Source organism: Anoplolepis gracilipes, chromosome 4 (assembly GCF_047496725.1).
Source record: "Anoplolepis gracilipes chromosome 4, ASM4749672v1, whole genome shotgun sequence".
Lineage (NCBI taxonomy): Eukaryota > Metazoa > Arthropoda > Insecta > Hymenoptera > Formicidae > Anoplolepis > Anoplolepis gracilipes.
The window spans coordinates 10,061,192-10,087,984 of NC_132973.1; the positions used below are offsets into that span (position 1 = coordinate 10,061,192).

The following is a 26,793-nucleotide window of genomic DNA, read 5'->3' on the forward strand; positions in this document are numbered from 1 at the left end:
CTACTCATTCATCATTCACGGATGTTTACGACTGGCATGTTAAATGGAAATGAACGTGGAAGTGACGGAGGTGACATCGTCCAGGCAGACTGACACCGGCCTCACCGCGGCGGATTCATCATCGGTAAGATCCGGCAACGTTAATAAGGAGATCAACGATAATCAGCTGACGAGCAAACCGTCACCGCGGCCCGATGACATAAAGAATGAAAACTCGACAAACGACGAGCTTTGTGCTCGTGCCTCCGACAGCTGTAAAAACGCAGCGGAAGAAAAACGCGAAGACACTGTCGCGAATTCATCCCTCGTCGATCCGATCGCGGATTGCGAGATCGAATCATCGAGGGCAACTAACGTACGAGCACCGACTCCGTTAGCCTTTACCATCGATTTTGGCAACAATAAAGAAGTGGACACGGCCAAGTATCAGAATCTGTTCGAGAGGTACAATGCTAGGCATAGGCGAAACCTTTCCACGTCCAAGGTATTAAAAATTCTGTCATTGTAAGTAGATATATTTTAGAGATTTAAATGGCATTACAGAATCTTTTACAAAAAACTTTTTTCAGTTGGCTTTCTATATAACAGATTATACAAAAATTATTAGCAAATTAATCTCTCTGCAAAAAATGTTGGAAGTCACTTCCACGAGTATGCAAACAAGTCTTAATTTGTATGTATATATGTCTAATCTTGTAGAAAACTTTCTTCAACTCTTCTGTTGATATGCCTCTGTTGAGAAAAGACTAATTTGCTAATGTTTGATGAATATTTTTTTTTTCAATATTTCCAAACACTCTGTGGCATAAATTTTTAATTTTACAAATCATATCAGTCAATATAATATTTTGATATTAATTTAAGCATAACATTGAATTTTTTATTAAAAAATTATAATGTTTATATACTTTTAGGTAGAAGTAAAATCAAAGAAGCCAAGCACTATACTTTCTCCAAATTTGGGGCAAAAGCAGAAAGTTCCTAGCACTCATTCGGAAGGTTACTTTAGTAGTGAGGATGACACAAAGCGAAAAACTGACCAATTATCAGAAAGACTTAAACAATTAGGTAAATTTATATATTATTTTTTTCTTTTAAATATTTAATTAAATAATGTCAGAATTAATAAGTTTTAAATTGAAAAAAATAACAATTTTATATTATGTTTTATATTATATGTGTGTGTTCTAATTATCTTTAAATTTAAAAAAATATAATCTTGCTGGTAAAAGGAATATATATTGGTGTATATAAATTAAAAATTGGTAGTTATTTGCAAGATTTATTATTAAATTTCCATACTGTGAATAGTTTATGAAAAGACTTTAACACAAATTCTGTATTTGATTGTACTGAATATCTGTGATGGATGAGTCATGATGAAGTCATGTTCTTCAAGCTTCTTAATATTCCTTACAAGTACTTTCCATCCATTCTGAGTAATGTAGCCTGTCGACATATTAATGATTTTGATGTCATAACTGTTTTTATATTTGAAATGGTGTGATTTTCTGTCAAAAATAAGTGCATATCAACAATTTTATTATCATTTTTATGATAAAATTATTAATTATTATATTTTTAAATTACATACAAGATATATGCATCAGTTAGAACATTATTTTTAAATTAACCGACTCAGAAAAGAAGAAGAATTGCATATATATGTATTCATAAATAATAGAATTTTATGATTTCTTCCTTTTATTTGATATTTGTCAAAATGTAAACTATATGTATGTTGTTTAGGTATGAAGAATCCTTCAAGAGCACATTCTAGCACAAAGACGTTCGATAATGAAACTATAGATCATCAGAAGCAATATTTAATGACGAGATCCAGTGATGATGAAGTACGACGCAACAAGTGGTCACCTCAAAGCCTCTCTTTGGAACTCCAGTCCAATGAAAACGAATATTGGACTTCTCAGAGATCCGCAACGATAAATGATTTAAGTCGTGTTCAAATTAGCAATTACGACGACGACGAAAACGAGAAGCAGTATACGAAAAATATTGAGTACATCGCTCATGAGTCCGAAGAAGCAAATGATTTCGAAGATAATAAAGTATCTAATATGAATTATATTACCGATGATTTTAATATAAGAAACACAAACGATAGAGAGAACGTTTTGTCGAGCGTCAGTTATGCAATGAATCTCAATGCGGATGATATAGTGGATACCAATCTGGATGTATTCAATGTCAGCAATGTCGACGCCACTTCCGATGGTGCGGTGAGCGAGGCTGGGACGTACACGATTCATAAAGATTATACCGACGAGGAAAAAGCGAGAATGGATATTGATAAGGTTTTCAGCGTCGGTGTTTTAACGGAAGACGAAACCAACGAGACGTACGTTCACAATTTCAAGGTAAAACATCTGTAAATGTTTATATATTTATTTATATATGCGTATAATTTTATTGTACAAATATTTAAAATAAAACAATTTTATTTTGCAGATGAGTATTGCTCGCGATAATAATGCCTGGATATCGGAGTGGGCCACTCAAGTAGCGGAACACAATTCGCTACCTCCGATAATAGGCGGTTCGACAGGTCGTACGCCACCTCTAAGTCCTACCAAGATACCATCTCCGATTCATGCTAGATCTCAACGAGGATTACGTAATCGTTATGTATGTATCACACAGTTTTAAGAGATAGTAAGATCTGTTAGAAAGTTTAAAGATTCTTAAAGTTTATATATATATAATTTTAATAAAAATCAAAAGAGACATCTTTTCTTTGGATTTATAAAGCAAGATACATATTTTTATTTCTCCAAATTATCTCCTATAATAAGTTTGTATTATTTTGTGCAGGAACAATCTGACAGTAACGTGAATACGGATTCGTACATACGAATAAAAGAAAGGATCGGTTTAGTATCAAGTCAAGATCAAATTATAGACTCCGGCGGTGAATCTGATGACGATACCAGCAACAGTTACAACACACCGCCCAACAGCTCACAGCGTACACCTGTACATAGTGCCGTAGGTAGACGCGGTAGCTTGTCCGACTCGTTGTTTCGGCGAGCGAATAGCAACGAAAATAGACGCAGCGTCCGAAAATACTTAAGTTCAACCAAATCGAAGACTGCTGACACTAATGTAGAATTATTGAACAGCCCGTCCCAAGTCTTGTCTACTCTCCGCCTGGAGAGAAGAAGCAATTCTCTAGATAGGTGATTGATTCATTTTACGTTATATTTCTATTTGGATAGGCAAATGTAAATGTTGGTGACTATATATATATAATAATTAAAAATATATATAATAAATAAAAATATAATTTATATATATATATAAAATAGATATAATTAAAGAATTTCCCATATTTTAAAAAATTTTTTCTTTTCTCTAATATAGGAAAGAATATGCTTCTGATACAACGGAATCTAATACGTCCAGAAAAAATAGTATGAAATATAAGGAAGACGATTTCAAGCACACAAATAGTCCTGTGTTAAGCCGTCTCAGACCACCTACACCAAAGCTGACCAATAGTCCAATTGTGAGTCGTAAGGTTGCCGCAACGAAAGTCCTTAATTCTCCCATTTTAGAAAGAGCTAAACACTTGACAAAGTCATCAGAAGCGAAAAATATAGGATATTTTACATGTGTTGAAAATAGGTATACTTTTTTTGTGTAGATACATTAATTCTTAAATATCTCATTTTAAATCTGAAAAAGATTAATATGTTTTACGCATGTTGATTTGTTTTTACAGTCCATATATGCTGAGAAAATCCAACAGCACTACGAATTATCACGAAAGAACCAGTTATTTTGATAAAGACATATCTAAAGCGCCTAACATGTTACAAAACAGTCCAGAATTTCAACGGCATCTTAATATACAGAGATCCTCGAGTAACGCGAGTATTAGAAACATAAGGTCACAGAATTTTGTGTCGCGTCGCAGCAGTTTCAATAGTAATGACATCGACCGAATATCATCGAGAGGAAAATTTACTGTTGCTTCCGATAGTAGTAGTGAAACTGGTGAACAACAAAGAAAATCTCCATTGACACCAATTTCATCTGGAATCAAATTAAATAGGGCTTTCAGCATAAGAAGAGCAAGGTGTGTATTGTCATATAAACTAAATTTATCAACATTATTGGAAAATACAATGTTTTAAAACCCTTTTGCTTCATCTTATATATAAATAATTAAGTTAAATATATTTCTTACAGATTAAATTGTGATTCTGACACAACACCGAATACAACCCCTGAAGAAAGACGTAGAAGAGCGCAGTCGGAAGTAAAGACTGTGGCACCTACAAATAAACAACAGAGTTATCATCGTAGTCGTACAAACAGCGTTGGAGCACATAATAAAGAATCATCAAAAAAAGCAGAACCAACGAAATTTAGAGCACCCTCTATGTCTAGGACTGATACTGGGAGATTTAGTATGAGAGCTTCGAAGCCTACTCATGTAAGCATCCCGCTTATATAATTATATATTCCACTCATAAGCTAAACATAATTTTCTCTTTCTCTTTTTTTAGCATCCTTCCAATAACCAAAAAACAAATCAAAAACCAAGTAAAGATCACAAAAAATCTGGAAGAAGTAATTCCACTCTTACGTCCAAGGAAGTAGAGTTTCAGAATTGGAAAAGACGAAAAAGTTACGATCCGATGAAAGCAGCAGCCGAAGGGAGAAAAAAATTAATGGACACTACGAAGAAACATCATAGTACCGAGGATGGTTCCGGCAAGTGAGTATATAATAAATATACATATAAATTTTTTATTTGTGTCCAACAATCGCAATTTATATATACATATATATATTTCAGTCATGACAATTCCGTGTTAAGATCTGCAAGTTTTCATGGTACAGGAGGTGCTCTCTCATTAGCGAACGACTGGTCGGATAATGAATTAGATTATCACTATGAGGATAATCAAGTACCCCCACCTAGCAGTCCACAGCCTGGAGTAAATATGCATTTAATCATGTTTAAATCATAAATTTAAATCATGCTCAAGAATCTAAAGTTTTTCGCTAATTACTTTAATTGTTATAATCATTTCTTGCTTGTTTTTATATAGCTTTCCTAATTAAGTTCTTCAAACAATTGTATAAATTGCATATATTTAAAAGTACAATTGTAAAATCTAAATTTTTGTGATTAGGAAAGCGATAGTGACTTGGAAACCTCATCTTATTTGCAAACTACTCAGAACGTTGTATCCGCCATGTCGGCTCGCATGACGGGATATCGCCCTCCACTAGACTCTGATAACGAAAGCGATGAAGATACGAGTCATAGCCTCCGTCAGAATATATTAAAAGGAATACGCCATCCGAGCGATACCGAGAGTAGTGACGAACGACATGCTATGGCACAATCTCCTGTCTCTAGTGCTAAATATAATAAAGAATTTAGGTATGTGCATGCGTACACATCTTTCGTATATTGTATTTTGATATTTCTCTATGTATGTCTCGTTTTTTTTAGTTTGCGTAATAGAATAAAATTGGATTCGCAACGAACAAAATCTGTGTCTTCCAATGTGAGCAGAGCTAAAAATTTGTCGCACGACACTCATAACAAATCTGAATCCTTTTCTAATGTTACTAGAACGGAATCTGGACGATCTGGCGCGCGAATTAGTAGAGCTTTGAGCTTGGTAAGTTTAATATATCTCATTCTCTTAATCATAATATTTTTGATATAAATAATAAATATGTTTGTACATATATATATATATCTATATGTACAAACATGTGTGTATGTGTGTAATAAATATGTACAGGTACCTAAAAGTAAACCAAAGGAACCAAAAAAGCCCCCGACGCCAAATGTACGAGAGGTCGAAATGCAAAATTGGAAACGCCGCAAAAGCTACGATCCTATGAAAGCAGCGATGGAAGGACGGAGAAAAGCAGGCTTGGCAAAGAAAACTATCAATACAAATCTATCACCGAGGTAAATTTGTAATAAATCAATTTTGCGTAAAAACCAAATTAATTTTGCGTAAAAAAAGTAATAGAAGAATTTTCCTAGATAAGTTCAAAAGTCATTGTAAAAATGTCTTTTGGGCTTTTACACTATGTGAATTACTTTATCGTTTAATTAATTAAGAAGATAATCATTTTACTGTTGTTAGGACCAATAGTGATTGATAATCTAAAAATAGTGTGGCAAAATAAACAAGTGGTGTGTAGCATAAAATTATTTGAATATTTTATGCTATTTATTCTCTCAAGAGGTATATTTTTAACAGATATGTCTTTTGCTTTTTAAAGATATGAAACACTTTTTACTGACACAAATGCTTGTTTTTTATATGCACTAACTTTGAATTTTTGCGAAATTGAGATTTTCAAAATGATGGAAAGAAATATGTGTTCCCTAGGTCTGTATTAGTTTATTTATTTTAATGTTAAGTTTACTTTTTGTTTATTATCCACCTGGCATCTTATCGATTATAACATCATAATCACATAACAGATTATTGAAGAAATGTTATAATTGACTGTAATATATTTAGCTATTTAATCATTTTTGTCTAATATTGAAATGTGATCACATAGTCGATTTCAGCTGTGATGTACGATATAAATATGTATTAATAAAGCTTTTTTCTTTTGATAAGATAATGTGTAAATAATATGCGAGATTTGTGTGTATTTTTTTATTTGCCCCTATAATTCAATGTATATATTATACCTACATATGTTACATATATTTATATTTGATTTTAGCCAAGTAGCGAGATCGCAAAGTTTTCACGGATCAGTAGGATTAGCAATCAGCGATTGGAGCGATGAGGAACCTGTCATATCTGCAGACGAAGCCTCTCTATATTAGAATCGTCAGAATTATTGTGGGTAAAATAGAAATGAACAAGTAGTGAAAGTAATATAAAGCTAATTACAAAAATTCTTGTATATAAATCGCAAGAATGAATGAATTTTATAGAATGTTATATACAAGAAAATGAGCGCGCTCCTATATATATCTAAATCTATATCTGAAACGATTTTAGTCAGATACAAATATAACTTTACTTGAAAAAAATCTTCTCTAATATAGTATAAATTTGCGCATTGAATCTCGTACGTTTGTAAAAATTTCTGAGTTAAATAATTGTGCTTCCCTTCCAAAGATGATACTTAAAAATTATATCCCAAGAATTTTGCTATATTAATGTTATAACGTCCAATCGTTTGTATTTATTTAATTTGTAAAGAAAAAGTTCTGTTTTTTTTTTCTCAATTTAATTTATACCTTATTATATATAAAATGCAAAATATTGCCTAAATATAGTTAAAGAATGTTTTATATGAATAATAATATTTGAAAAGAAAAAAGAAAGAATTAAATATATAAAGGAAAATCGCACACAAAATGTCCTAATTATCAGATGTGCAACAATATACGATATCTAATTTATATAAAGAGTATTAAAAGCATGTAAAGAAATATATGTGTATCATTGGTTTAATTACGATTGGACCAATTATGTAGTGTTTATGTACAATTTGTATATCGCATCTTGTTCCATCGATGCAGCCAATTTATCTAATTATAAGATATATATGTCCTCGCGTTACTCGAATAATAATATAATCTATAGAAAGAATTTTTTTTCATTAAAAGTAAAAATAGAGCAAAACATGAGAAAAGTCTTAATAAATTTCTTTGTAAATCTTTTTTTTGTTATATTAGTTTATTTGAATGTATGTACATTATATTGTTTGTAAATGTGAATATAAACTCACGTCGGTGCTCGCGATTTTTCTTTGCTAGAATAATTATTGATATAGAAAAAAATGCGTGCTACATTTTTACTTTAAAGCGCGCAAAATAAATTTTTTTTCTATAATAAATTAAAGTCGATAAAGAGCTTTATAATGACCTTAATGATTAAGATGTATATATCAATATTGATCAATTTAATTGTGTATTTCTGTATATTCTAGGAATATACTGATGTATTCTTTCTTTCAATTTTGTGTGAAAACTAAAAAAATTTTCTTTGATTTGATTCTAATTTGAATTATCTCTGTAACATACTCGAGCAGGTAATGTTATATGACACATTGATATAACATAAGACATATTTTATATATATATATATATATAAGTACTTGTTCAGAAAATTATATCACTTGTTCATCATATATATGCTTGTTATTCTCATCTAAATTTGATGAAAATTTTATCTGAATTTTCTAGTTAATTTTATAACTCAAATTTGTTGTCCATTGCAAGCATTATGATAAAGAGTTATATTAATGCTCTCTTTATTGCATAATTTTTAAAGTAATGTTTCATTATTGACAAGCAGGTTTTTTTTTTTAAACAGTTTCTTTAATCATATTTTAGGAAAAAATAAACTGAAAATTTAGATTAAGATATTGATTTACATTTTCTTATTGTCGATATAATATAGTTTATCTATTTACAATACATTTTTTAATATAGAATTATACAATAAAGATTGCAGAATGTGATATTATGACAAGATTAAAAAGTTACTGAGTTGAACATAGTAATGTAAATTTGTTTGTTAGAAATTATTAAGAAAATGATGAATAGTATTTATATTTAAGTCTTGACTATGTATATATGTATTTAATTTTTAAAATGATTCATTTTATATTATATAAAATTTGTTAATACTGTCCCAAATTATATAAAAACATAATGCGTTTCTATATTAATATTAAAATATGTTTTTAATTATATTTAATTATTTGTGGCAAAATAATTCGATATCTTTTTTACAAAATGGATTATATTCTTCGAAAGAAAACATGTAATTATTATTTACATAGAAAGAATTTATTTCATCTTTATCTAAAATATGTCGCGTATTGGAAGTTGATCTTTTTGTTACCAAATTTATGTAATTATTTAAAAAACGATATGATCTTGCGATCGTACAAACAGTTTTCTACAATAGTGCTTCCATATTCATTTTGCATTCTTATTATTTTTTTTAAAGAAAAATTGGCTTCCAATGTGCACACATAAATACCATTGTTACATTTTCAAGATAGATACATCAGTACATAGAATATTACATATTGTATATTTTCATTTTATAACGAAGTATGAGGATTAAAAAAAATATATTCTAATTCATTTATGCAATTTGGTTTTGATTTTTCTATATAAAAATACACAATAAACAGAGAAGTCTGAGTTATTCCTAAAATTGATAAAAATTTGAATCCATTAAAATCCTTATTTTTCTAAATCAATTTACCGCGAATAATGATATATATTTAAGCATCTTATTTCGCCACAAAATTTTTAAATAATATATAATTATTATTATTGGTATATTCTTAATATTTTCTATCATTAACGATATTACATTAAAATTTTTTTTATCAATCCGTGTTACACATTGCTATAAGGTACCTATTTGGCATATTGTTTTGTAAGGAGGAGCACATATACGAATTATGCAATTGTAATGACAGTGCGATATATTTTTGTATGTTCAGAGTCTACAGCTATATAAGACATATTAAGTTCCATTCTACAATTAAGTTTTATTGGAATATGTAAAATTGCGAAATATTACACAAAAGATAGTGAAATATATAACTCGGTATCTTAAATAAAAGTGTATTATTCAATCAATATGGCATAATAATATATTATATATAAATGTAAATTACGATACACACGTATCTATTTTTATTATTCGGAAAAATGTAGTCTTTTAAGAATTTATATAAATTGCATCACCTTATTTTATTAATTCGTTTTCGTCTGATACCACGCAATCAGCAAAATCAATACGTACTTGCAAATTTATTTTAAAATTTAATTTTATTGAATTAGCGGCTTTAAATTACATATATATTATGTGAATTATATGCCGATATCATTTTTGTAAAGATTGAGCGCGAGTTGCATTTTATCTTGCATCTCTTTTTGATTTAATTATCAAAACCTTGCTCATGAAATGCACATTTTCTACACAAATTAAACAATTGAAAATTCATATTTAAAGCTTCAGAGATATATGTTTATTTATATCAAAACACGTGTTAGATGGATACAATATATAATAAATCCATTTATTTTTATTTCAAATATCATGACCATGAAATAAAATGGAACTTTATATAATAAGTTATATTTAATAAATATAATAATAAATTTATAAATATATGTAAATAATTATATTATAATAAATTTATAATATAATAATTTAATAATAATTATATATAATAATTTATAATATATAATAAATTTATAGATATAATATATATAAAATTTAATATTTATACAAAATACCATATTTTTACTTCATGATCATGACTAATAAAAAAGAAAAAAATCAACGCAGATTCTTTAATTCAAAATTATCTAACAATAAATAGATCTGTTCTTTTTAGCTGCACTAGCTGTACTAGTTCAGCTAATAAGAACAGATCTCTTACCCCCTACCCCCTTCTGCCCTACTGTATCATCCGGCTTTTCTCTGATCTGTTATGAGTGAAGAAAACTTTGTATATTCGTTAGTGTACAAAAAAAGTACTGAAATTATCTGTCACTGTGATTTTGATTTTCGGTAACAAAATGTTATACATTTGGCCTAAATATATCAAAAAGTATAAGCAAATACGAGGGAACATAGATTTATATATTTGTAAACGCGAGTGAATGAATTTTCTTTCTTTCATGCTAGTTTAAGTATGTTTACAAGTTCTGAAAAAATATTTATATAATATTTTTTACTCGAAAATATTTCCTTTGAAAAAAAAACAATTTTTCTACAACAATACGTGAAATATTAAAAATTTGTATAAATTGCAATATTTTATAGATTAGGTTATCTCTATCACTTTATAGCTTTATTTTACTCATTTAATATTATCAATATTTATATTTCTTGAATTACTATAAACGAGCAATGGTTGTTCTCAATATCTTTTAATTTACAGATTTTATCTTATCAGATAATAACAAAAGTTATGTACGACATCACTGAGACAATTGTAGAACAAGCTACAGATCCAAAAGTTGCTTTTATAGCTGCAACTGTTTTTGGTTATTGTTTGTACAGATTTATGATTCTGACAAAACAAAGAAGTCATCAATTTTCTGAAGACTCTGATGAAGTGGATAATAATGTGGTAAAGATATCATTTCATCTTGTTTCCAATTACTTATAAAAAAAAAATTTATTCTACTAACAATTCACAATATTTACAATTGTGTACTTCTTTGTATATAGGTATTTACAGACAAGTACGATAATTACAAGTTGATTCTTGTAATTAGAACAGATTTGAAAATGGGAAAGGGAAAAGTGGCAGCACAATGTTCTCATGCTGCTGTCGCAGCATACAAGGCTGCCAGGAAGCATCCAAAAATTTTGAAAGCCTGGGAAGAGTCTGGCCAAGCTAAGATCACACTTAAGGTATTGTATCTAATTTAATAGAGGCTGATAATTGATATAAAAAAATATAAAAAGAGAGAGAAAGAATATATTTTTATAAAATATAAATTTTTTATATTCCTTCTATCATGGTAATTCAATATATTAAATTGAATATATATTGTACAGTAACAACATGAACTGCATAGATTGAGGTTTTAATAAAAAAAAATCACTTGATATTTAATAAATATATTTAAATATACACAATTGAAATAAATATCTTTTCACACACACCTTTCATACACATGTATGAAAAAAAAATACTCTGATTTTCAGGTGGATAGTGAAGCTGCTCTTGTGGAAATAGCGAAGCAAGCTAAAGCCGTAGGTCTGTTATCGAACATTGTACAAGATGCGGGACATACACAAATAGCAGCAGGAAGTAAAACGGTGTGCGGGGTCGGACCTGGTCCAGCAAAATTGATAGATCAAGTTACTGGACATTTGAAGTTGTTTTAACTACTTATCAAATAAAAATCGCAATCTTTTCATTACGTACTTTATGATTTTATGTCATTTATTTTTAATATCATCACACTATCTATAGATTTAAATTATCAGTCTGTTAAAAATTTTCTAATTGCTATTTATGCAAAAAAATCATAACTTAGTATAAAAGTAACGTTAATATCTCTAAATTTTTAATCACGTATATATATTGAAAAAATATTACTTGATTTTTATTATTTCTCGATATCGCTTTGCAAAAAAATAGAATTTTAAATTCACATTCTTTTGACTAAGAGATTTTCGCCGAAATATATTTTAACTCTCTTGACAATCTTTAATCAAGTATTGCATCTTACCTCAAATTTCTTTTAAGATTAATATATAATAAATCACGCGCATGTGTGTATATTCAAAATACAAATGTAGATAAGTTGTCGATGTAAATATTACATAGGGTAAGTATTACATAGCGATCTGAATTGACTATCGCGTGCTCTGTATACAATTATAATATATAATATTGTAAGAAACACGATAGTCAAATTAGGGTTTGGATGTTGATGCAACTAAAGCTATCATAGATAACTGAGTATCGATCATGTATGTAAAGAAATAAATTCTTTTAGATTTTTTTGATCAACATGCAAACTCCATGTATGATCATTTTTTGCTCTAAATAATAACTAAAAACGTTAATTATAAACGTTTGGACGGATTACAATTATAATTATACTTGAGCATATATTATCGCTTATTAGCGAAATATATCATCCTCCGTACTTGCTCGAGTACGTATTATTCCGCGAGGTTCAACACGTACGAAAAATAGACATGTATACAAAAATGCATCTAGTGTATATTAAGGCATTTATGAGATAGCTATTGTATTTTTCTACGGAATGTTTTAGTTTGAATATGAAGAAATATTAGCAAATACAAGTTAATACGTTCTTCGTCGATCGTTCACTGCCAGCGGCAGCAATCGGTTCTTCGATGTGTGTGTCTCCCATTCTTTGGTACCCAATACTATTTTCTTTCCGCACACAATTACGTTTATAAATATAAATAATCTATACCGGTGGCGCGGGAGCCTTTCGAGGTATTTTATTCGAACTGGCGGCGCTGCATTGAGACTCGGCGATAGATCTACCATCAGCCTCGTCCCTCCGGCAGAGCTCTGACTCGTTCGATATCCAATTTTGCGTCTGATTATTATGACTTATAGTTTTCGTCGATTGTGACTCCTCGTTCTCGGTGGGCACGGTGCCTACTTCTTCCAGCAATTTCGACAAGGACGGTGCCAAACCTAATCCCAAATTTCGTTCGTGATACACCTCGGAGATCGTGGGTGTGAGTTCGCGCGTCAGACTCGTCAGAGAGGTGGCCAGGTTTCGCAAATTTTGTGGATGCGTTTCCGTAGATTGCGTCGCATCAGTTTGCGAGTTGCAGATATCCTCGCCAGTCGTTGCGGAGTGCCGTGGCTTCCGTGACGAATTCGTCCCAACTTCCGTTCTCACGCTCAGCCTTTCCAGCATGGTGGCCGGCAACGGCGGTAACGGCTGACGTCTCAATACAGTGGCGTGGCCATTGTCCCAATCTGTCACCGAACTGCTCGAGCTCGAGCCGGGTCTTATTGGATTCTGATCATGATAGAGATTCCGGATTCGCGTCTGATGGTTCAAATTAAGCGCCACAGGAGGACTAGGTGTGAATGCTACATCTGATTCACCTGGAATACATTAATATATTAAGAAATTTTTGATATTTTCGATTTTTGATATAAGATTCTTCTTCGATTGTAGTAGATAGTTTTTTTAAATATTTAATCGAATAAATAGTAATTTGCGCGTGCTCTCTCTTTTGTATAATTTGAAATATTTATATATACCTCCACCATTTGGACACGGCTGTCGCGACGCTGATATCAGGACATTTGGCGGTTCCATAGTTTTTCCATCTGGTTCGCCACGATGTCGTACATAACTTGTAAACGCTCCTCCCAGTCGAGGTCGTTCGAGATTTTTCTCAGTATGGGCTACAGAAGCTAAACTTTCCATTGAACTGCTCGAATCCAAGCTAAGACTTTTTGGTGCTTCTTGTGTATCTGTAACACGTTACACATCGATATTATTGTACGTGTGTATATTATTGGATATATATTATTAATTTATTGATTTATAATCAAAATTTCTTCTATTGTAAATATAAATATTATATTATTTTTTAAATGTGTCAAATTCTTTTATTTATATTATTGATTGATAATGCATCAATATTTTTTAATTTACCAAACAATGCGAGAAGAGCTTGAAGAGCAAATTGGACGGCTCTACGCGAGGCTTGTTTGCCTGTTCTTAATGTTACTTCCGATTGTCCGACTTCCATCAAGTCAAAACCTAAGCTAGCGAATAGTTCATGCGATCCCGATGCTCTCCAAACGTAAACGGGCAAAACAACTTCTTGTCCTTCCGTGGCACAACTGGCTCTTCTCATGGCAGCGATGACATCTTCTGCAGCTTCTGGGGCCTGTAAAATATTTCCAACAATTGAAATCATTAAAAATTAAAATTAAATTTAAAAATCATATACAAAATAATGTTTTAAATATAATTAAAGTAAACCAGTACCTGTAAGAGCCTAGCTAAAGCATGCAACGACGATTGACCTAATCCTAATAGAGCTTGCAAGCTGGCGCTGCATCTTGTCAGTCTTTCTTCAGGATCGCTTTGCGGAAAGAATACAGAAGATGGTATCCCGTTACCGGCCGGCTCGAATCTAAATCCTACAGACATCAGAAGCTCTCGCCAACCAGTGGCCGCGCCCACTTTATTTTCGATACTACGCTGAGTCGTATACATTGCGTTCTTCTGTCCGCGATGAATCCTCTGCAGCGATTTCTCCACCAGATGAAGTGTCACTCGAAGCGCGTCTCTACTATGCTCAGGACCTCCGCGCAGCAATTCCGCCAATGCCTGGCCCATGAGTGCGACCTGATGAAACAATAGAGATGATGAAGTCGTTTCAATAGAAGCAATGAAATACAAAACATCTTAGTCTAAGGGGAATATACATTATTAAACCAGACTTATTTTACCTTATTGGATAATCTTGCGTCTCCACCAATGAGTAGCCAACCAGCCCAGTTAGCGGGATGAGCAAAGTGTCTAGTATGCTGAACAGTTTGCATCGCTTCGGCCAATGCACGCGATGCTCTTGCACCTTGCAGCATCGCGCTATAGAAAGCCCGCAATAAAATACTGCCGGCAGTTGGCGGTACCGCCCACATTCCTATCAGTACGCATTGCGCACCCGCATTTAATAGAGTCTTGGCCAGATTCTGTATACCGTCCGACGTAGCATTTGTGCAGTCTACGTTATTCCAACCGTGACCTCTAGATACGACCACTAGACGAGCGGACATTTTTAATCTGAATAAATCCACCTGATTTATGAGATATTCTGGTTTTTCAGATGGTTCCTCGCACTGATCAGGCGAAAACGCCAAGCTGCCGGTGTTCCAGAAGATTGGCACTGTCAAATGAACACACTCCGCATCCGGTAGAGACCGTAAAACAGCCGACTTAGTAGCTTCGAGTCCTATTGAGTGAGCAATAAGAATATAAATTTTTTACCTTTCACAAAATTACAACCTATTAGAAAACTTTATGTATATGTAGCTACAGGTGACACTAACCGATCATCGCGCGGGCTTCCAACAATTCGGCGACTATCTCAGATTCGGTTTCAGTAGAAGCAACGCTCTCCGGCCAACCGTACTCCTCTCGAACGTCCTCTGGTAGAACGGGATTTCCAACGACCAACGCGGCCACAGTAGCACCACCTTCCAGTACAGGCGTCTTAGATCTTTTTCTGAGAGCTGCAAGGGATGGTACTACCAGCAACGAAAATCTCTCGCACAGATAATCTTCACCCGGATTGGACTGCAAGGCTGGGAATGGAGCCAGGTAAAGCGATTTTTCCACTACCATGATTAGCTCCTTTCGCGGCGGTGGCAGTAGATCCTCGAACGGAGCAAGAAGAAGATCGTAAAGCACTTGTATGGGTAACGGTGCCTGCCACGTAGGTCCTTTTGCGCCTCGTCCCCAACGTGCGCTTCCGGCGCGAGAGCTTACAGAGCCGACACTGAAAAGGCTGCTCAAGCTATAAGAACTGGCATTCAAGTGATGACCCCTCGATGGGATCTTGGTAGATTCCTCGATGAGTTCATTGCTCTCGTCCAGGAGCGCTTCGCGGGCTTGAAGGACTTTTTTTTCTAGATCTACTCCATCCTCCATGGTTGTAGAGTGGAATCGTAAAAGTCCGCGTCCTGGTGCCAGACACCATGCGTGTAGCTCACATCCTACCTCACTGAAATAATTTAGTTATCAGTTATTTTTATCTTCAAGATATTCAAAAAATAAAAAAAACTTTGAGGAATGCAATATTATAAGTAATATTATATTTTGCTAAGTTTAAAATATTTACTTGCAAAAGCATACCTATAGTATAAAATAATTCCGCGCTGTCGATCAATGATTTCTGAATAATGAGCCGTATCATCCAGAGAATTACTTTTACAACGTCTGGATCTTTCCGTCCAATTCAGAGCCTCTTCCGCTCGATTGAGACTGATAAGCACCTTTTGCAACATTTTGTATGTCTCTGACAGCAATTCGATTCGACTGAGTTGCCCGCAAGTAAGGGACACTGAAGTCCCATCTAGTGATTCTAATAAATTCGCGGCCTTCTCCAAGTGTTCTACGGAAATGCTTGCTTCTCCGGCTTCCCAGTGCACGAGACCAAGTCTGTGTCGCAGTCTTGCGACCTCTTCCCTTCTGCCCAAGCCCTCGGATAGGGACAGACCAGACTGCAGGTAACTTAGAGCGCGAGGCAGATCCCCGCATAGATGATGAAGTCGCCCTAAACTCGTAAAGGCCGCCGCTCGAGCAGGTTGATCCCCCGCCGCGGCCGCCAGACTCAACGACTGTTCCTGTAACCTTATAGCTTCTTCGTACTGTCCTAAAGTCTCCTGAGTTACTCCCAGATTGGCACAGGCGCGAGCTTGCAATCCGGCGGCGTCCAGATCCTCGGCGATTGACAGCTCCAGTTGATGATGACGTAACGCGGAATTCGGATCGTCCATTAAAAGATGTACCGCTCCTAAACCACTGGCAGCTTCGGCCTCAGCTGCTTTGTCGCCTAATCCGCGAGCGAGAGTCAATTGGTGGGACAAACAACTGACGGCCTGCTCATGATTACCCAATGCGGCATGTACTCTGCCTGTAGATGAAATGTTAGAATCAGTTCGCACAACTGAGAAAAAATTCTTGTGAATTGCATAGAAATATATTTACTAAGAAATATTTCTATATATTTTCTATGTCCTATAACCTATTTTTTCTAAGATCTTAAGAAAATTATAAAAATTAATTTAATTTTATATAGTTTACCTAGATCTCCATAAGCAGCACCTCTCGCTTCAGGACTGTCCACTTCGTGAGCGGCTACTAATCTCTTTTCGAAACACACCAAAGCTTCCTGTAAGTTCCCGGTAGCCTCGCGAGCTCTTCCCAATCCTCTATACGCTCTCTCTTGATCTCTAATGCTTTTCAATTTCGTTGCGGCTGTCAATTGTTGTTCGTGACATTTGATAGCTTCTTCCAGATCACCTAAAGCCTCGTAACAATCTCCCAGGTTTCCGAGTGCTCGAGTTTTATCGATTAAAGCTGTACCGGTAGTTAGCGGTTCCAAAGTTGCTAATTGCTGTTCGAAATAACCAATAGCATCCTCGTAATGTGTCATATTAAGTCTAGCTATACCCAAATTTCCTGCAATAAAAAATGATAATGAATTAAAGAATATTTTTCATCTTTCGATCTTCAAAATCAAATTCTGAAAACTAAGCTTTGAATAAAAATGATTTTATTTCATATTATCAACTTATCTTGACACGATAAGGGAGTTACTCTTTTCACAATTCTATCACAATACATTATACGTGTTTAATATTGTAAAATTGACTTTATAAGTGAAAAATTTTATACGTTTGTCTCAGACTTAAATTACCTAACGCTTGAGCTTCAACTCCAGAATCTGCCAGTTCCTTCGCTCTCTCCAATTGTTCTTGATAACATTTAACCGCATGAGTATACTGTCCTAGTGCCATGTGCACTGCACCTAAATTACCGTGTGCTCTGCATTCGCCGCGCAAGTCGCCGGCCTCTTGTCTTAGAGTTAATTCTTGCGTATGAAAACCGAGCGCCTTGTCTAAATTCTTCGTAGCTCGATGAGCGATTCCCAGTGCACCATAAGCAGCTGCTTCCAGACAGCGATCACCAGCTTGACGTGCCAAGTTCAATTGACGTTGATGCATTTTGATAGCTTCCTCGACTTCTCCCATGCGTAATAAACAGTCACCCATATTTCCCAGAGCGCGAAACTTGCCAGCCAGATGCTTAGTCATGTGTGCGATTGCTAGTTAATTAAATATATAATATAATAATTAACAATTATTTATTGCTCTAATGTTTAGATATTAAAATATTTTTTTATTGTAAAATGAATGTTATTTTTTCATCTATATATACTATTAATAGAGTTCTTTATTTAATATATTTAATATAGTATTTATATAGTATGTATAGTATGGTATTTTTATTATGTTTAGTATACTCTCTTTTATAGACGTTTAACTGTCAATAGAAACATTTATATTGGAGATTATGTTATAGAAATATATTCGCACAAGTTTTACCTAAATAATATTTTTGGCATTCTAGAGCAGTATCTAAATTTTCCAGTGCCAAGTGAGCCAATCCTAGATTACAGTAAGCTCTTCCCATTCCAGATTTATCCTGCAAGTCCTTCGCTAGCGCTAAATCCTGATCGTAGTATCTAACTGCTTCTCGATGATTTCCTAGGCAATAGTGAGCATATCCTAGGAAGTGGCATGCTTTAGCTTCTCCCTCCACATCGTGCAACTCTTGCGACAGCATGAGATAGTGTTCGTAATACGGCACTGCCTCCTCGAATTTGCCACGTGAGGAAAGACAATTGGCAAGATTTAATAATGCGCACGCCTCGCCAGCCGTATCCTTCAGTTCGCGAGCTATGGCCAAGTGAGCTCGGTAATGTCTCAATGCTGCCTCGTGACCTTGCACAGCTTGATATGCAACTGCCAAGTTTCCGTGTGTGCTAGCTTCCGAGCTACGGTCGTTAACCTGAGTATAAATCGAGAACACAATGAATTTAATAGATAGTTTTGTAATGATGATATATTTACTTTCGACAATCTTACCTCTTTGCTTATTGTCAACTCTTGCTTATGATACTTGATGGCCTGTTCGTAGTAACCTAAAGCGTTATAAGCGTTGCCGATGTTACCATAGGCTCTACCCATACCAGCTTTGTCTCCCAATGATCTCGCGATTCCCAAGTGTGCCTGATGTAATTTTAAAGCGGCATCATGCTCGCCAAGCAATTGATACACTATGCCCAGATTGCTGCAGGCTCGTCCCTCAGCTATCTTATCTTTTGTAACCAACGCGACGTCGAGCTGTCTCTGATGCCAGAGCTTGGCTTGCCCCAGATCGCCTATATGTATTAATAAAATTATATTTTATATGTTATAAGCATAAACGAAAATTAGTACTAAAAGATAGATACAAAATCATATAATATATTACAAATACAAATAATAATATAGTTATATAAGTAACAATATTATTGTTATTATTATCATCACCTGCACATCTAGCAGCATGACCCAATCCCGCGTATGCCCTGGTCTCTATAGCCCTGTCACCGAGTTCCTGTGCTATTCTCAGAACGTTTTCGTGATAAGTTATCGCTTGCCCGAAATTTCTACGATAATGATGAGACGATCCTAAATTACTGAAAGCTCTCGCCTCCTCCACACGATCACCCAGCCGTCTGGCTATCCTTAGATGCTGGGTATGACAATCAACAGCGCTTTCGAATTCACCCATCGCCAAGTAGACTGCTCCGACATTGCCAATCTCGCGAGCTTCCTGCAGTCGATCGCCCATCTGTTTCACTAATTGTACGCATTGCTTGTGAGAGGCTAGAGCGTTCGGTAAATCGCCGATCGCCGTGTACACGTGTCCCAGACTGGTCAAGGCTGAAGCCGCTGCCTGCGTATCCTTGCACTTCATAGCCAAAACAAGCTGATATCGATGAGCCGTTAAAGCTTCTTTGAAGCTACCCTTGCTAAAATAAGCGGAGCCCAGATTTCCATGGGCTCTACACTCGCCCTGTGTATCTCCTAGAGAGCGTGCCACTCCTGAAAGTTTTTGTCAATAAATAAGTCTCATCTCTTTACAAGGAAAAGAATAACGACTCAAAGTTGGTGTAAAAATTCAACATTAGGCTACTATAATATCTTATTGTTACTATCGCTTACCCAAATCTTGTTGCATGTAATTTATTGCCTTGTCCAAAGAGTTCAATGCCCAGTACGCACTAGATAGAGCGGAGAATACAGATCCTCTCAGTTTCAAGCTACACGAACCGATTGTAAGAGCAGCCTCGAGCACACCAGCAGCTGCCCTATATTGTCCAGCTCCGAGTAACTCTTGGCCGACTACCGATATGACGACGAATGGAGATTCGTCGAGTTTCATCGCGCGCAGCTGTTGAAACGTCGGCTCTAAGGTCGGTCGCAACGGAGATTTTAGAGACGCTTCTACTAGACCGGATAATAATTGATGATTGGACGCGTCATGAGCTAATCCCGTGCTGAAGGCAACGAGTGCCTCTCCGTGACGTCCTAGGCATTGCAGGGCTACTCCTTGCCGATAGTACGCCTGATTGCAAAGTGATTGTTACGGATGTGTAATAATATAAAAAAATGCGTAATATTCAATAAAAGAAATGAAAAAGGATATATACCTTTGGCCATTGTGGGCTTAGTTCCGTGGCTCTGACAGCGTCCTGCAATGCGGCTGCAAATAATCCCATTTTGAGCCTCGCAGCTGATCTGTTTGAGTATAATACATGACTGAGGGGATCCAAAGCAAGGGCTTCTGTATATAACGTTGCAGCAAGCGCGTAATCTCCATTCTGACATGCCGCATTACTCCTGCGTACCGTTTCTAAGAATAGTGCCCTGGATCCAGCGGCCAAGGCCGACGTACCTTCGGGATCCACCTAAGTGAAATAATGATAGTTTTATTTCAAGCAATTTTTCTTTTTATATATAAATATAAAGATTAAATTAAAGTATGGAAATTAAGATAAGAATAAAATTAAGATATTTCTATATGAGAAAATATATTTATATATGAAAAATAATATATAAAAAAACTATAAAACTTATAAAAAAAGGTATTCATTCTAAATGAGAATTATTTTTATTTTTAACCATATGATAAAAGCAGTGATAGATATTTAATATGTAGAATCATGCAGTAATATAAGTACATGTGTGCGTCAAACCAAACAAGTCAAACCAAAAAGCAAAGATAATATCAGATATTTTGCTTTATTATTTATAATTAATAATATATAATTTTATATTTATTGTGAGATGTAAGAAATAAAATTAATATAAATAAAAGTGTATTTATATATAATTTAAAAACATTGATTTTTTAAATAGGTACGTATAAATCTCAGGCCAACTCGAACTTAACAAAAAGTAATCAAAACATTATATAATAAGAAATATATAACGTGAGAGAACAAGATACTGACCCAAGGTAGGACCCTAAATCGTAGAACGAATAGAAATGTTATCGTTACCTCAGAGATATCCCTATGAGACATTGCTTAAGACGAGCTAGTAGCATCCTCTGGCATGAGCATCATCTGCGACGGGGCGAGCTGGCGTGAAAAACAGGCCCCGTGTGTGACCCTTTTTTCTCTCTCTCTCCCTCTTTCTTTCTTTTGCGATAGGACTTATCTTGGCGCCTTCCCTCGACGTCGGCTCGTTGTATCTGTATCTTGTAAACTAACACTTAGCCCATTCCATTGTTTCACTGTACTGCGAGCGATAATAAAGGAGGTTTCTTTTCGCTAGAACGGGCAAATGGGACCGATTAATAAAAAAGGAGGGAGGCAGGCGTCTTAGGGGGGCACCCACTGCATTCCTCAGGCACAGCCATCTTGGAATGTGACCCCAGGTCCCCCCGTTGGGCCCAAAGCGGGGCCGGCACTGCTGCTTGCCTGGCTGTTTACTCCTTCTATGCTGTATCCCCCCCTTCATTCTCTCTCTCTCTCTTTCTTTCTCTTCCTCGTCGGGCCCCACTAGTGCTCACTTGCTCTGCAACACTATCATCAGCATACGCGCGCGTGCACATGTATGTACATATACATATGTAAAGAGGCGGGCCACGCGCGCGACCGGGACGATGAGCGTACCCCGATGTGCGTGCAACAGCAGCACGTAATGCTAAATGCATTTCGCGCCCCTTGAATATTTGGGGGGAGGGGGCGGGGGGAGGACGTCCGTCTCTTCGTCAGTTGTAAATTTTGTTTAGATTCATTTTATATTCAAATTACAAAATTATACTCCGAAAATAACACCGAGGGTTCTTTGCATTAATCAGAGAGAAAAACCGTTATGACCGGGATATCATGTATATATAAAAATACGAATGATGGAACAACTTTCTTCTATATATAATGAGAGGGAAAGTTGTATCAATTTTCTGTATAATTAAAATCTGAAATTTTTAACATATATAACATATATATACATATATATATATATATATATATATATATATAGAATCGATCGTATTTTTTGATAATATTATTTATTTTATATTAATAAAAATATATATAAAATATTATCATATTTCATATTTAGAAATCAAACAAAATGGCAAGTTATTTCAAAGCATACGTTCTTTAAAAAAATCGCTGCTTCTTAGATTCAGAGAATAGTTTTCCAAACTATTTTTGTAGTCTTGGAGATATGCCAATTTATACTAAAAAAATCAACTGCGAGCAAAATAAACATGTTGAAAAGCATGAAATCAGATTCTATTCTAAGCTCTATCTTTAAACAAAGTTGCAATTTGATACGTTGGTTCAACATATTCTTTTATGCAAAGTAATTTATTATCATATTTCTATTATATATATTTGTATATTTTAATTATCAAAAGAAATATTATATGTATAGAGAAATGACTATATAGAAATAAGATTAAACTTTTTTATTAATATACATTCTTCCATCTTTACCTCTGCAACAGGTATCTTGGTATGATCCTTTCGGACGCGAGAAATTATACAAAATTAAATTTGTTGAGGTGTTTTTTCCCTGTTCGATTATTAAGTGTGCTATTTCTTTTTATACAAATTTTGTACATAAATATATCTTGTATTAATGCTATATATACATAAATGCACATATATCTATATATATTGGCATATATACGATGTGATTTACAAATATATTGTAAATATATATATATTATTTTCCACACACTTCAGGAATTTATGAAAATGATATTTTCATATTTGTAATTCAGAACGAATGTGAATCCAGGAATGTATGTCGTTGCAGAATTATTATTAGAATATTTTATAACAAAATAAAATAATATATATTCACGAATAAAATGCAAATTCAATAAAATACAGTTTCCACAATTAAAATAATAATTTTTGTCCACTACGAATTATATAAATGCTGGAACCGGAGGTAGTAACATCACATTATTGTGCAATTATTCTCTATGTCATAAGAATCAATGTAAAATTAATTAAACAGAATGTATTCGCGATATTTATGTTTTCTGAATTTTTGACACAATCACCATCATTGGAAACACTTGCATCACACACATACACACATACATATATATATATATATATATATATATATATATATATATATATATATATATATACTTTAAATAAGAATATAAATAAACTGTCGGAAAAAATACATATATACATATATGTGTATGTGTGTGTTATACAAATATGTTTATAAAAGTATGTCAGTGTGAAAGCAATATTTGTAACATCTGACAGAATGTATATGTATATACAAAATGCGACAGACCTAAGGCCATACTTTGTTGAAAAGTTCCATGAAGGAATCATATATCATGAATGTTATAGCGACGTCTAGACACACTCTACCCAATCGTGGAATGGTTCCTTTGTAAAATGCCATTGGACCTTCCTTCTTCCATATTTGAATTACACAATCCATACTATTCTTGTACTTTGCAGCTTCCAATCCCTAAACACAAAGATAAATTGCCAGTTTAGAATAACAGAATTTGGTAGAAATAAGAACAGATAATAAACAGAAAGAGAGAGAGAAAGAAAGGATATCAATTTTAATAAAATTAAAAATATATAATTTTTAACATAAATACATATGATGCATAATAAATACCTGCATCCTAGTTTTTATAACATCAATAGGTGTATTTCCGAAAACAGATGCTGCACCAGCAACTGCACCAAATGCACCAACAACTACTTTAGGAACAGTTTTAGTATTATCACCTCCTTTGTACCAGTCTTTTAATGTTTCCATTACAAAGAAACGGATAGCTTGATTGGATCCTTGCTTTAAGATTGTAGGTACTACTCCTTGATACACTCCTTTAAAACCTATATACATTAAAAGTAGCTCATGTACTATTGTTGACATATTTTGTACTATAATTACGTATAATTGCACTATTAATAGATAATTTAATATATTTTTTAATAAACTTTTTAATGAACTTCTAAAATTATGATTATATCCATTATTTAATATAAAACCAACTTGAGTATTTTATAATGTATTGTGATAAATAGATTGTGTAAGCATATGTTGTAATCTGACCCAATTAAATAAAGTTATGCGACTTTTAAGTGGATTGAAGGTTAAACTGTAATGATACTTGAATCGCTGAAACAATTCTACAATATTTATCTTTCAATATTATGTAAGTAAATTGTAATTTAAGAATTAAAATTTATTTAAATAAAAGCAAATGAAATACACAAATTACATATATAATAAGAAATTAAAAAAAAATGTATTTAACAAAAAGATTTACAAAAATGTCTAATTCAATCAAATTTAGGTCTCATTGAAAAATATATTTAATATAATCATCATATATATTTTGTCTTGAAATTAAAAAAATTAAGTTACTTTTATCTTTTCTTAAACTATGTAATTCTCTTACCGTGTTCCTTTACAATCAAGCTCACTCCATGGAAAAATCCCCTGAATCTTGGATTTGCTGAACGTTGATCGTTGATAAATTTAACTTTAATTGTCTCCATTGGAGTGACTGCAAGAATAGCTTCGCATACTCCAGCACAAAGACCTGCCAAGAGTCTTCTTTGTGGATTGAGTTTTCCATCCTTATCCACCAAATGATTCTTCACTGTCTCAAAAGCACCAAATCGCACTGCCGATTTTGGTATAGAACCATAAAGTAGAACAGATAAGCCTCTATACAGGCCAAAGAATCCACGAGTTTTAATAGTCTTGGTTACACAGTCAATTATTCCTGTGTATTCTTTCCCAGCGCCGGCTTTTCCATCCAGTTGCAACTGTGTCTTTACATATTCTGTTGGATATGTTATGCAAATTTCTATGCCTCCAGTAATACCACCTAAAATATATCAATTGTGTATTTTCAAGTATATTCATAACTTTAGAAACAAATAATGTATATGTGCGTTAAGTAATTATTAAAGGAATTCTTCAGCGAAAAAAAAAAAATAGATTAGAAAAATAATCCAAGAAAAATGTCATAGAAAAGTAATATAATAAAAGCGCAAGACTCTTTGCAATCAATATGCATCAAAATGAGAAAAAAAGAATTATAGTTATAATAAACAGAAATAGAATATAAATTAGAAAATTGTAATTATAAAGAAGTATAATGTATCGACGTTTCTGCAGTGGCAGATTATTTACGTAGATCTGAAAGTCATGGTGGGAAGAAACAAATATAATTCGGCCATTCTCCGTCACATGTTTGAAGACTCCAAAAAATGTGTATATAAGGTGAATGTATATACATAAATACATATGTATGCATATACGTAATTTTGCGAGATCGCGCGATCCCTTGTATCCATCGTACGATTTGCCAGAGTGCGCTGACTCCGAAAAAGGGTCCGCGAACGATCTCCTGATAAGTGTCAAAGGTCAACGGAGGAAGGAGGAGGAAAGGGAAGGAGGCCATTCGCCGCGAAAGCGAGAGAAAGATAGAGATATATAGAGATAGATAGAGAGAGAAAGAGTAACGTACCGGCTATGACCCCCTTGAGGCCCAGGCTGCCCGAGGCGGCGGCGGCAGCGATGCCGGTCTCGCTCACCCACGGTCTGCGTGGAAACAGTGGTGGACCTCGACACGCCGTCGCCAAAGATTGCTGTTGCCTTCTCGTCGAGTCCATGATAGTCGATGCTCACTCCACGGTATCTAGCTCGCCCTCGGCCTCGATCGCTGTCGCCTACGCAACTGGACACGGCCAGATTGACACTTGTGCATGCGACCCGATACCCGATGAGCCGCGATGTAACACACCCGGTTTCCCCCCCAGATTTTTCCCCTTCCGATCGCGAACGACGACGACAACGTCGTCGTTTGTCGTGTTATTGCTTCATATTCTGCCTTCTACCTCCAGTCTCCAGTGCCTCCTCCTGCTTCTGTTCTGTTTGTCTCGCTTGGTTGGGCGTATTCTTACATATACGTATATATATATATATATATATATATATATATATATATATATATATATATATATATATATATATATATATATATATATATAGGAAGACAAGCAAATGACTGGAGGGGAATGTTCAAATTAATTGCGCCTATTTACACTTTCTCTTCAGATAAGGAGCATTCAACAGGAGCGAAAAAAAAAAAAACAAACCTTTATGACA

At 34.1% G+C, this 26,793-nt stretch overlaps 4 protein-coding genes across 6 annotated transcripts; 2 read left to right on the top strand and 2 right to left on the bottom strand.

Moving 5' to 3' along the window:
* The first annotated feature begins 43 nt into the window (after nucleotides 1-43).
* Nucleotides 44-9,620, top strand: LOC140664411 (uncharacterized). 2 transcript variants are annotated; one of them, XR_012046452.1, is made up of 15 exons: nucleotides 44-484; nucleotides 915-1,068; nucleotides 1,750-2,378; nucleotides 2,470-2,646; nucleotides 2,833-3,197; nucleotides 3,382-3,645; nucleotides 3,743-4,099; nucleotides 4,213-4,459; nucleotides 4,533-4,744; nucleotides 4,826-4,967; nucleotides 5,166-5,419; nucleotides 5,492-5,663; nucleotides 5,790-5,962; nucleotides 6,144-6,245; nucleotides 6,742-9,620. XR_012046452.1 is itself a non-coding variant. In XM_072889485.1 (14 exons), the coding sequence occupies exons 1-14, from the start codon at nucleotides 44-46 to the stop codon at nucleotides 6,845-6,847; spliced, it is 3,693 nt and encodes a 1,230-aa protein (XP_072745586.1). In that variant the 3' UTR covers nucleotides 6,848-9,620. The 2 variants fall into 2 exon arrangements, 1 of the variants encoding a protein (XP_072745586.1); XM_072889485.1 differs by lacking the exon at nucleotides 6,144-6,245.
* An 817-nt stretch (nucleotides 9,621-10,437) lies between these two features.
* On the top strand, nucleotides 10,438-11,948 carry LOC140664618 (peptidyl-tRNA hydrolase 2, mitochondrial). Of its 2 annotated transcripts, none has more exons than XM_072889856.1 (4): nucleotides 10,438-10,577; nucleotides 10,951-11,142; nucleotides 11,244-11,429; nucleotides 11,727-11,948. In XM_072889856.1, exons 2-4 carry the CDS (start codon nucleotides 10,981-10,983, stop codon nucleotides 11,907-11,909), a joined length of 531 nt encoding a protein of 176 aa, XP_072745957.1. In that variant the 5' UTR covers nucleotides 10,438-10,577; nucleotides 10,951-10,980; the 3' UTR covers nucleotides 11,910-11,948. The 2 variants fall into 2 exon arrangements, with proteins under 2 accessions (XP_072745957.1, XP_072745956.1); XM_072889855.1 differs by having other exon boundaries at nucleotides 10,464-10,699.
* LOC140664616 (uncharacterized) lies at nucleotides 11,624-22,316 on the bottom strand. The gene is made up of 15 exons (XM_072889853.1): nucleotides 21,663-22,316; nucleotides 20,811-21,068; nucleotides 20,323-20,725; nucleotides 19,645-20,202; nucleotides 19,198-19,493; nucleotides 18,655-19,120; nucleotides 17,967-18,374; nucleotides 17,351-17,728; nucleotides 16,400-17,180; nucleotides 15,595-16,268; nucleotides 14,995-15,497; nucleotides 14,528-14,890; nucleotides 14,189-14,426; nucleotides 13,789-14,004; nucleotides 11,624-13,629 (listed from the first exon to the last, which is right to left on the bottom strand). Exons 1-15 carry the CDS (start codon nucleotides 21,684-21,686, stop codon nucleotides 12,971-12,973), a joined length of 6,225 nt encoding a protein of 2,074 aa, XP_072745954.1. The 5' UTR covers nucleotides 21,687-22,316; the 3' UTR covers nucleotides 11,624-12,970.
* A 752-nt stretch (nucleotides 22,317-23,068) lies between these two features.
* On the bottom strand, nucleotides 23,069-26,566 carry Sea (mitochondrial citrate transporter scheggia). Its single transcript, XM_072889854.1, has 4 exons — nucleotides 26,153-26,566; nucleotides 25,073-25,507; nucleotides 24,283-24,503; nucleotides 23,069-24,123 (listed from the first exon to the last, which is right to left on the bottom strand). Exons 1-4 carry the CDS (start codon nucleotides 26,295-26,297, stop codon nucleotides 23,941-23,943), a joined length of 984 nt encoding a protein of 327 aa, XP_072745955.1. The 5' UTR covers nucleotides 26,298-26,566; the 3' UTR covers nucleotides 23,069-23,940.
* Nucleotides 26,567-26,793: the final 227 nt, after the last annotated feature.